Raw genomic sequence first — 12,398 nt, 5'->3', positions numbered from 1 at the left:
TGTTGTTGGTATCATGTTTCTGTATTGAAGGTCCTGGAATCAGTATATTCTACATTGAAGTCAGGATGGTGCGGAGCGTCTTCTAATTTCAACTCACAATTAAAGGGCAATGCAGAAAGCCCTGTCCAGTACGCAGGTCGTTGTTGTTGTTGTTTAAATCTTCTCAGTGTTAAGGGAAGACTCTTTTGAGTAAATCGATGTCAGAGCAGCAGTAGGGTCTTCCCTGGTAGAGGATTGCTTCCAGGTGATATCATAGACAACTTTGGATGTTTTGTAGATGGCTTCCCTGGTTCAGGGGTGACTGGAAAATGCCCAAACCTCTGAGGCCTGTGTCAGGTCATCATGTCAATGTTCAGGGTTTAAGGTTCCATTGCACCATAAGATTTGTGTGTTCCTATCTTTATTAGATAAGAACTTATTTGTATGTATAGTATTTTCAATTTTAATGTGCCCATGCAAACAAGGAATAATGCCACGTGGCATTATCAGCGCATAAGGGGGCCGCAAGAACAAGTCCAACAATCCCCATGACCTGGTTCAAACATAAGCATTAAACTGAGGGACTCTTTCACCAAAATTCCTTATTGAACAGTTCACAAAGAGGAAAAAAAGGTGGAAAAAATAAACAATGTAACTTAAGACAGTGGACACAATTGTCACCATTTAAGAAAATTTGTGTGTTCCCATCTCTATAAGATAAGAATGTGTATATAATTTCCCATTTTAATGTGCCTATGCAAAGGAAGAACAGTATTACATGGTGAGATTGTTGCCTATGGGGATGCTAGAACAAGTCCAACAATCCAGTTGACTTGGTTCTTATATAAACGTTAAATCAGGGGTCTCAAACTCGTGGCCCGCGGGCCGTTTGTGGCCCTCTGTACAACATTTTGTGGCCCACAGCCAGCCTTCAAATATCGCAGTATTCACAATTATTTGCTTACCGAATAATCACAATAAAAATCGCATTAGTAAGAAAAAAAATCACATTAAACATTCGCATACCCCAAGCAGTTCCGTTTGGGGTATGCAAATGTTTAATGCAATTTTTTGCGAGATTTTTCTTACTAATGCAATTTTTTATTGCAAATATTCGGAAAGCGAAATCCCTTATGTGGCCCTGCCTCACCCCGACTTTGCCTCCTGCGGCCCCCAGGTAAATTGAGTTTGAGGCCTCTGCATTAAATGGAGGGACACTTCTACAAACTTCCTTATTTAACAAATAACAAAGGGAAGGAAAGAGAGGGACTCTTTCACCAAAATACCTTATTGAACAGTTCACAAAGAGGAGAAAAGATAAAAAGTGGGGAAAATAAACAATCTAACTTAAGACAGTGGACTCAATTGTCACCGTTTATGGGAACTAATCAGAAACCTAGTATGGTAGCAACCACAGTTACACAATGGAAGAGGCCAAGAGGCCGCTGAGAGTAAACAAGTAGGTAAAGAGTACTGGCCTCTTCCCAGCCTGAGAGTCCATACTCTCATTTTTATTTTGAAAATATATGGTACCCCCACCCGAACTGGTCTCTTCCCAAACTGAGAGTCCATCCTCCCATTTTTATTTTAAATATATATGGTACGCACAGGGGCACTGGCCCCTGTGTAGTTTTTGAAATAAAGACCAATGAGAAAAAAAAATACCAGTGAATGTCACGATGTAATTTCCCAACATACACCAGTGCTGTATCGGCCCGCCATCCACCCCATGTGTCCCCCCCCCTTAGTGTCGGGAGAGAAAGGGGGAAAGCCTGAGGACCACAATAGAGTGCACCTGGGCCAGCAACCAGGGAAGGCCTGGAGTAGGGGAGGAAATAGGGGAACAGCTGGAGGCCTGCCAAGCCTCCCAGCACCCCCCCAAGCTAGGGAGAATGCCTCCGGCATGGGGTGTCCCCTAACCCCATACCTGGGAAGAGCTCCTTTGCCAGTAATTTAACAGGAGTGACACAAATGATTGGGGTCCCAAAGAACCAAGAAGAAACCTATAAAGAAAGTCAAAGTCATCATTGCTGAAAATTCGAAGAATGCTTGCATCCATATCCAGTATGCCCAAAGAGTAAACAGCTAAAAGAGATCCAAATAAAAGCACCACTAAGGCACATACTAGTCACAATGATGAAAACTGAAGAAAGGGAAAGAATACTGACAGCATCAAGGTCAAAAAGGAAATTACATGAAAAGAAGCAAACTTAAGATATACAGCATATTTATCACAGGCAACACTCCAAGCCCTAAGAAGTGGTGACGTATAGTGACAAAACTCAACAAAATGAATGATTAAACAAGAATACTTCACCCAGCCAGATTTTCATTCAGGTTTGAAGGAAGGATACACAGTTTTATGGATAAACAACAGCTCAGAAATTTTACAGACTCAATACCAGCCTTAAAATAAGTGGGTCCACTTTAAAGCAAGGAAAACACACAAAAAGATGACCAAAAAATTCTATGACAATAGTCTCTCAAAGTCCTTGGACTAACAGCACAAATTAAGAAACACAGAGTGGCAAAATGGATAAAAGTAAATAAATCTAATATTTTGCCTCCTGCAAGAAATACATGTATAGTGACAGCAAACACAGACTTAAATTCAAAGGTGGGAAGACAAACCTTTAAGCAAACAACTCCCTTTAAAAGACTGGAGTGGCCATACTAATATCAGTCTACACAGACTTTAGGCTTAAAAAGATTATAAGAGACAAGAAGGACATTTCTCCCCTCTTTCCCAAAAAAGGACATTTCTTAATAGTTAAGGGATATGTACATCAGGAAGAAATCATACTCCTAAATATATATGCACCCAAAGAGGGGCAGGAAAATACTTAAAACAACTGCTAATACTGCTAATAGAAGTAAAGAATGCCATCAATAGCAACACAATAATCATGGGAGACCAACATCACCTCTTTTTTTTTTTTAAATATGGAACGCTTCACGAACTTGTGTGTCATCCTTGGGCACGGGCCATGTTAATTTTCTCTGTATCGTTCCAATTTTAGTATATGTGCTGCTTAGGTCAACCAGGCTAAAATTTAACAAGAATATACTTGCTTTGGAGGAAGAAATGAAAGTTAGTGATTTAGTAGCTATATATAGGGTGCTTCATCCCCCAGAAAGTTGAATAGACATTCTTCTCCAATTCAAATAGGACAAGATAGAACATATGCTGGGTCATAAAACTTACTTCCTTCTATAAAATCAAGAGGATATAAATTGTATCAATTATCTTCTCAGATCATGGTGTACTCAAAATCGAAGTGAATTACACACAGACACAGAAATTACACTTAACATGGAAATTGAACAGTTCACTGTTGACAAAGAGAAAAATCAGAAGATTCCTGGAAACAAATGAATCTGAAGACAAGAATTATCACAATCTGTGTCAAAAGCTGTATTAAGAAAAAAATGTTATGGCTTTATTTTTTTTTTCTAGCAGTCAGTCATCAGGAAGGAAGAAAGCACCTATATATAACTTAATGACACAGCTTAAAAATTGAAAAATGATAATAAAAATGAGTCAAAAATAGCCAGCTAAAGAAAATAATAAAACTTAAAGCAGAAATGGGTGAATTGGAAGTCCAATAAAAATCCAAAAGATAAATGAAAGTAAGAGTTGGTTCTTTGAAAAAATAAAAAAGATCAATAAACATTAGCAAGACTCACAAAAGGAGAGAAGCTTAATAAAAACAATCAGAAATGGGCCCGAGCGGCGTTTGCCTTGCAATCAGCTGATCCAGGACCGAAGGTGGTTGGTTTAAATCCCGGTTTTCCATATGGTCCCCCATGCCTGTCAGGAGTTATTTCTGAGCAGACAGCCAGGAGTAACCCCTGAGCACCGCCGAGTGTGGCCCAAAAACCAAAAAAAAAAAAAAAATTCAGAAATGATAAGGGGTGAAGTCACTAGAGATACTACAGAAAAGCAAAAGGTAATGAAAGATTAGTTTGAGAATCTTAATACCACTAAACAAGAAAATCTGGAAGAAATATATGAATTCTTGTTCTCATCACTCTCCAAAGGTTGAAACAAGATAATCTGGAATATCTCCAGACCTGTCACTATTGAGGAAATTGAAATGGTAACCAAAGGCTTCCCCTAACAAAAGCCCAGGCCCAGATGGATTCACTAGTGAATTCTTTCCAAGGGTACCTACTGTCAATCCTTTCCAGACTTTCCAGGAAATTGAAGAAACAGAAACACTTCCAAATAGTTTCTATAAAGCTAACATCACCCCAATACCAAAAGCAGACAGAGACAGAAATAGATATTTACAAGCAATATTCCTAATGAATAAATAATGCAAAGATCCTCGGAAAATACTAGCAAAAGGTCTGAACAATAGCACAATTTTTAGGGCATTTGCTTTGCACATGGCTTACCTGGGTTTGATCCTCAGCATTCCATATGATTCTCTGAGTCTGCCAGGAGTAATTTCTGAGCACAGAGCCAGGAATAACCCCTGAACACTGCTAGGTGTGGCCCAAGCCCCCCAAAGTTGCCAAAATACTAGCAAATAAACTCCAACAACTCATCAAGAAGATTATACACATGACCAAACAGGATTCATCCTAGAGTTGCAAGGATGGTTTAACATATATAAGTCAATAAATATAATACACTATATGAGTAATATAATAAATAAAAATCATATGATCATATCAATAGATGCAAAGAAAGCATTTGACAATGTCCCACACCTGGTCATGATAAAAAAAATTCTCAAGAAGATAGGAAATGAATTAACTTGCCTCAATATAGTCAAGGCCATTTACAAGCCTATGACAGACATTATACTGACTGAGGAAAAACTAAAAGCCTTTTCTCTAAGATCTGGCCCAAAACAAGATTTTCCCCTTTTCACTACTTCTATTCAATATAGTACTGAAAGTACTTGTCATAGTAGTCAGGCAAGAAAAAGATCTCAAGTACATTCAGATAGGAAAAAAAGAAATCAAGCTCTCTGCAGATGATACGATACTATACATAAAAAATTCTAAAGCCTTTACCAAGCATCTTCTACAAACAATAGATTTGTATAGTAAAGTGGAAGTCTACAAAGTTTATATCCAAAACTCTGTCTTTCCTGTATACAAATATTGAAAGAGAAGAAAGACATTAAATCAACACTCTCATTCACAATTACAACTCAGAAAATCAAGTACTTTCGAGTCAACTAAGGACTTGAAAGACCTATACAAAGTAAACTACAAAACACTGCTTAAACAAATTCAAGAGGACACAGGAAATGGAGACATATACCCTGCTCGTGGCTTGGGAGGATTAACATCATTAAACTGTCAATACTTCCAAAGCATTGTACAGATTTAATGCAAACCCTATAAGAATACCTATGTCATTTTTGAAAGAAGTAGATCAAACACTCCTGAAATTTATTTGGAACAGTAATTGTCCACGAATAGCTGATGCAATTGTTGTGAAAAAGAAGATGGGAAGCATCACTTTCTCCAACCTTAAACTGTACTAAAAAAAAAAAAGCAGTAGTCATTAAAACAAACAGTATGGTATTGGAATAAAGAAAGACCCTAAGGTCAATGTAGAATAGACTTGAATATCCTGAGATTGATCCCCAGGTATACAACCAATTAATCTTTATAAAGGGGCAAGAAATACAGAGTGCTGCAAGTAAAGTCTCTTCAACTAGTAGTGATGGAATAACTGTTCAACTTCATGTAAAAAGAAAAAGACTCAGACCTCTATAAACATCATGCCCAAAGGTCAAATCAGTTGTATTAAAGACTTTGATATCAGATGAAAACTGAGATACATAGAGGAAAATGTTGGGAGAACACTCCATGACATTGAAACTAAAGGCATCTTGAAAGATGAAATACAATTTGCCAAGAAAGTTGAATAAACAATTAACAGAAGGGACCACATAAAACTGAGAAGCTTCTGCACTTCAAAGGGAACAGTGATGAGGGTGCAAAGGCCACCCACAGAATGGGAAAAACTATTCACCCATACCCATCAGAAAGAGGATTGATATCAAAGATATACAAGGCATTGATAGAACTTAGCAAGAAGAAAAAAACATCTAACTTCATCCAAAAACGCGGAGAAGAAATGAACAGACATTTTCTCAGAAGGAATAAGATTAGCCAAAGGGCATATAAGAAAATGCTCCATATCACTAATCATCAGGGAAATTCAAATCAAAACAATAATGAGGTATCATCTCTCTTTCCTCCGGAACTCCAGGGCTACCCCTGGGCCACATGCCTGGGCAAGCCAGTGAGGTGACATAATAATTATTACCCTGATACTGAGTAGGCCACAAAACAAAGTCTATTCATATTATAAAATGTACATATAAAATTCAGTATAACTATACTTTCATGTGAAAAGGAAACTCTTTGGTAATTACTATGGTAAATGATTGGGTTTTGTAGCTCCTGCCCTAATTTTATACATTATAAATGCAAATTTGTTTTTAGTGACCAGACTGCTGATTTTGTGAATTTTAGGATAAACAAAGCTTTATAATAATACAACCTTTAACAGATGACCAAATAAAGTTCATTTAACCTAAAGTTCTACTGGATAGTTAGATAATTCCCTTAAAATACTCAGTATTTTTCATTCATATAGCGTACTTCAATAATACTAACTTTAGGAACATATTATTTTCCTTTTTAAAAACTTAATTTTATTTACTGTGATAATTTACAGTACTGTTTATCGTAGGATTTTATGCATACAGCGTTCCAATACCATATCCTTGACCAGTGTCCCACTTCCCTTGTACTACACTCTCTGCCATGGTAAAATTAATTCTGTAAACCCATTACCAGGTTCTGTTGACTTTGGTCATTTGTTAATTCCTTACAGTGATTCATTATCTCTTAAATATGAGAAAGGTCATTCTGCATCTTTCTGGCTGATTTAACTCAGCATGATGCCTTAAAGTTTCATCCATGTATCAGTAACTGCAGTATTTTTGTCTTTCTTATAGATGAGTAATATGCTGATGCTACTAGTATATTATACTTTCCTTGTCCAGTCATTTGTTTTTATAATAGTGGTATTTTCAGACTTTGATTATTATGAATAATCCTATAATTAACATAGGAGCACAAATATCTTTTCTGGAGGGGGCCAAGAAGAGGGATTGAGAGGTCTTATAGAAGTTTAATTCTTAGAAGATTTTTTGGGGGAGGGGTCATTGTTTTGATTATATACCTAGCAATACTCAAGGCTTGTATTTGGCTCTGCACTCAAAAAATTTTTTTTCATAGGGATTGGGGGACCATCTGGGGTACCCAGGCTTGATCCTGGGTTGACCAGGTGTAATGCAAGCACCTTACCCACTATATTTTCTTTCTAGTCCCTTCAATTCTTAGGGTTTTTTTTTCTCACATATTTACACCAAAACTTTTTTTTTAATTTTTCTGTAAGCACAGTGGATTACAAATCTTGCACAGTAATATTTAAGGTACATAGTAGCACTGAATCAGGGGCATTCCCACGACCAGTGTTGTCCTCCCTCCATCCCTTTTTCCTACATGCACCTTATATCTCTTTCCTTTGTGCCTCCCCCACCCCCAGACTGCTAGTGTAACTGGTTCCCTCTGTGTATACCTTGTTGTAGATTGGGTATCAATTCTGTTGTTGTTGACTTTGAATTTGGTGTTGGGTTTGGTCTGATCATTTTTTTTTTTATTTCTACTCAATGTACATATGACTATTTGGTCCTGGTACCATCCTTTTTTTTCCCCCTCAATTTATGATGCAGGACCAAATGATTCAAGTTATGTGGTTCTGTTTGGAAAAAAAAAAGAAAAGAAAACAGGGAGGCATTTGTCTAGAGGGTTATAAATATCAATTCAAAAGAAGAAAGGGAAAAAAGAAGAAAAACATACCAAACAAAACAAAACACAAAACAAAAAGCAAAGAACAAATTAAAAACCCAAACCAGCAACTACAAAAATGCACAAAAAAAACAACAACCAAATAATAAGCATGAGAACAGAAAAAAATAAATAAATAAAAGGAAGAAGGGCTGGTGTGGCAAGGTTTTGTGCTTCCTTTTTTTAATTTTTCTTGCATAGGCACAGTAAGTATTTAGGAAATTAGAAAGGGAATTCCCTTGGCCTAGAGATACAGGGTTTCTCTGCCCTTGAAGCATACTGTCATTGGACCAACTACAGGCTCCATACCTGCTCATTTTCACACCCCAGGTCTTTTTATGGTGCCATGAAACTTTCCACTCAGTTGTGGATGATAAAATCATGCCTCAGTAACTAGAGATCTTGGCATTTGCACAGGTCATAGAATGAAGCCTAGGATAGACTTTCTTTATAGTTCTAGGAGTTCTGTTCCATCGCTGTTGTAACCAGTCTTCTGTGATTAGTGGTCTTGGTTTTTGCATAGATCCTAGGACAAAACATAGGATAGAGTCTTTCATTATGGTTCCAGAAGTTCTGCTCAGTCACAGTTGTCAAAGTCAGACCTCTGGAATTAGAGATCTTGGTTATTGTACAAATCCTAGGCTAAAGCCTAGGCTAGGGTCTTTCTTATTGACCCCACAATAAGTCCTGCCCAGTCATGGTTGTCAAAGTCAGTCTTCTGTAGTTAGCGATCTTGTTTTTTTCATAGATCAAAGGAAGATGTGTGTCTTGATTTCATCTTACCATTAGGTGATGAGATAAGACAATGTACTCTTAGATCAAGTTGTTGCTATTTCCTCTTTGTAAGGATGTCCTATCAAAACTGACGCAAGTTGGTACCAGAGCTGTATTGGGAATTTCCGAAGGGGAGTTTGGTTCCTGGTGCTGTTGAAAGAAACTGTGTTGGTTCAATGTCTGGGATCTAGGGTTCAGGATTGGATGGTCGCTGTCTGATAACATGGAGTCTAAGTTGGGTCCACATGACATATGTTTAGGGTGGGAGGAGTTCCTGTATTTGGGTTCTTATTCCTAGTAGATAAGAACTTGTTTCTATACATAAAATTTCCCCTTCTTTGTATGCCTTTGCAAAAAGAAATGATGCCATATTTTATTGCTGGTTCATTTGGGGGTAGGAATGATAGGCTACACAGTCTCTGTGCCCTGGTTTTGACCTGAGTTTTTATCCCAGGCAAGACTTTTTTCTTGTAGGATTTTGTACCAAGCAGAACCAAAACAGATGAAGTTAAAGAAATATATGGTAGCAAGTTCTTAAAAAATGCATATGGAATTATGTGGAATGTATCATAATGTAATACAGACTAGTTATACCACTTGTTATTTGTGATCTTTAATTCCAGATAGACACGTAACTTGTCAATTTTTTGTCAACTTTCTAATTGTTATGTATGTTAAATACATCTTTTACACATGATTGTGAGAATTAAATGAGTAGGCAGATATACTTTATGATGGTACCTAATATGTTATAACTTTTATGTTATAGCATAATATATAAAATAAATAATTTTGATAATATAAGTGATAATATTATATAATGAATCATTACTTTTAAACTTTATTTTAAATTTGCAGAACTTTCACATACACTTATTTTTGTTTGTTTGGAGGCTACACCTGAGTATGCTCAAGGCTTACTCTCAGAAGCATTGAGGGGGACTATATGTAGTGTTAGGGATTGAACCTAGATGGCATGCACCCTACCCACTGTACTATCTCTCTCGTCCCTCATAAACATTTTTGTTAATGTTTTCCTTCGAAACTTTCTCTATTTAGTTGAATTCATGTGTAGTGAATTTATAACTAGGAAACTTATACTTGTTGCACTGAATTTTTATAAATACAATGGTAGTAGATTTTGTAACAATTTTTCTTTTTTAAAAATAAGTCATACTAAAGATTTATCATGGATAGCAGCTGTTCAGTCTATATAGGTGAAAAATGTGATTTAAATGGAAATTATCAAATGACATGTTATACTGTATATAGCATAAAGCACTGTGTTGATGTTCTTAATCTCAGTATCTTAGATCCTTTTAGCAGTCTAGGCAAACTTATGGATCTCTTCTCAGAATATTATTTATTAAGTTTATAAAAAAATACCTAAAATTATAAAGAAATACAATTATGTTTGTTATTCCCCCCAAAATGACTTTTTTTATTTTGTGGCCGTACTTAATGGTACTCAGGAAACTACTCTCAGCTTTGTGCTAAGGGGTCTTTTCTTGTGATGCTCCAGGTACCATATGGTGTTGGAATGAGCCTAGGCCTAAAATGATATAGTAATTTGTGGCTGTTTGTTAACATACTAAATGAAATATTTTCTCTGCAGTTATATTTAAGAATTAATATAAATTTGAAGTGACAATCATTGCAAATATTTTTGAGATAGCCATAGCAACAAAATGTGACCTCTTTTGAATAAATCACTAGAATTTCTTATTGACAATAATGTTTGTTCACTGTTGTTATTGCTGAGAGAAGTGCTATGTTTCATTTATAATTTGGTGAAAATAAAGTTCTTTTTACCCAAATTCACACACATTGAATTCCATTTACCACCCTCCAATTTTTGTATGAATTTCATGGTAGTTAGAAAAAACATATCATATCTTAACATATTTAGCTATTTTTTAAAATGTGAGAACTTACATGGAATTTAATTTTAGTTTTGAAATTAAAATTTTTAAATACCAAGAGTGTGACATTTTCAAAGAATCTTAAAAGTCTTGGGTATAAATCCTTAATAAGATATACATCTTATGTAATTGGTTTTCATTATAACTAATTGTTTTAGCGCTACTGCTCAAAATGGATTAAATTTCTCTTCTAAAATTATTACCAGGATCAGCCAAGATCTTGCACTCATTGCTCGGGAAATCAACGACGTAGCAGGAGAGATAGATTCAGTGACATCATCAGGCACTGCCCCTAGTACCACAGTAAGCACTGCTGCCACCACCCCTGGCTCTGCCATAGACACTAGAGAAGAGGTAGGAGATCTTCATGGAGAAATGCATAAGGTTCTTTTCTTTATTTCTTTTGCTTTCAGCTTTATGCTTAGTTTATTTTTATTTTGTTTACTGACTTGCATGAAGTTCTGCATTTTCAACCTTTACTTTAAACAGATTTCTTTTGTTTTCATAACAAACTAGTAAAGGCTAACATTTTGGTCTACTATTAAATGAGATTATGAAATTATTTAGAATAAGCACTCTGCTAGTTAATTCATACTGTACATTGCTTCACTTGCAATGTGAATGTTATTTGTAAAGAAAATGAAAATTTGATAAATGAGTAAATTTCTATAAAGTATAGCTTTGAAAGTCCTCTGATATAAAATTAGCTAGGCATTATATTAATAGCAAAGAAAAATAATTTCTATGATTTTCACTAATTCAACATTTTTATTGATGAGTATACAGAGACAATAAATACATTTCTGTTTCTGTATTGTTTCTTAAATATATATATATATATGTACACAGACACAAATATATTTAGTATAAGTCTTTTTGTTAGCCTATATAGGCTCTTTCCTCTTCTAAAGAAGAGGAATTTCACTGCCTCAGAGTGCCTTTATCCTTAAATATAAATTGGTGGTACTTTACCACTTTGGCTCTCTTCATTTGTGCAGAAAACAAGAGAAGGAGTGATAATTGAAAAAAATAAGTACTTAATTATCATCTGGTTGTTTTTGTGTACTATAATGTCAGAATTAAGTAGTTTTCTTGAGATTATGTAACATCAAAGCTTAAAATATTTACTACCTGTCTCTTAGGAAAAAAATTATCAGCTCTAACAAGATGGTTCTGTTTTAAATTTTGTAAAATTAACGTTAATAGTGGCCAAAAACAAGTAGCCTTCTTGATATCTAATTCTAGTAAACTGTGATAATATTTTCTTTAATTGCTTCTTTTTTTATCACATTACTTTTACAGTCAAATACTTCATTGTTATTTTTTGTTACTGTTATTCCCTCCATGTATTGTCTAATTTGGTACATGATGTTTCATTCATCTTTGTAGAATGATTAGTTCACGTGCTTATAAACACTGATCAGTTCAATTTAAGTGCATATAAAATCACTTTGATTAATTAAAAAGGATCTTATTGGCGGCAAAGCATACAGATCTGGTACATCTTAACTGATATTATTTTTCTCTCTCAACTAAATTTCAACTATCATAACTAGATATTCATGTCAGACTGTAAAATTAAACATTTTATAAAACAACTGTGGCTTTTGCTTTTTTGTTTCTAAATATTGTAATAGAATTTGTTTCTTCTGTAAACCTGAGTTAATTTGTTTTGATATATACAATTTGCTCAGTAGATGGAATTTTATTATTTTTATTGGAATGTCATTTCTATAGTCTAATTAGATTTTTCTAAAGATCAAAATACTTTGTGGACCTCTATTTATTTTCCTTTTTTAAACTTAATTGGAAATTTTAATTTAATATCTGAGG

The 12,398-nt window shown here is 35.1% G+C and overlaps 1 protein-coding gene and 1 non-coding gene across 2 annotated transcripts in view; one reads left to right on the top strand and one right to left on the bottom strand.

Annotated features, from left to right (window-relative positions):
* CEP170 (centrosomal protein 170) overlaps positions 1-12,398 on the top strand; it is a 140,351-nt gene that overhangs the window by 101,627 nt on the left and 26,326 nt on the right. Inside the window, exon 15 of the mRNA XM_049776649.1 lies at positions 10,772-10,919. Coding sequence (XP_049632606.1) covers positions 10,772-10,919 — 148 coding nt within the window. The remainder of the gene's footprint in view (positions 1-10,771; positions 10,920-12,398) is intronic.
* LOC126015330 (U6 spliceosomal RNA) lies at positions 2,917-3,020 on the bottom strand. The gene has a single exon (XR_007498206.1). It is a non-coding gene; the product is annotated as a U6 spliceosomal RNA (small nuclear RNA).

This window comes from Suncus etruscus, chromosome 7, assembly GCF_024139225.1.
Source record: "Suncus etruscus isolate mSunEtr1 chromosome 7, mSunEtr1.pri.cur, whole genome shotgun sequence".
Taxonomy (NCBI): Eukaryota; Metazoa; Chordata; class Mammalia; order Eulipotyphla; family Soricidae; genus Suncus; species Suncus etruscus.
Note: the sequence above shows the minus strand (reverse complement) of the source record. Positions and strands in the feature narration are given on the sequence as shown.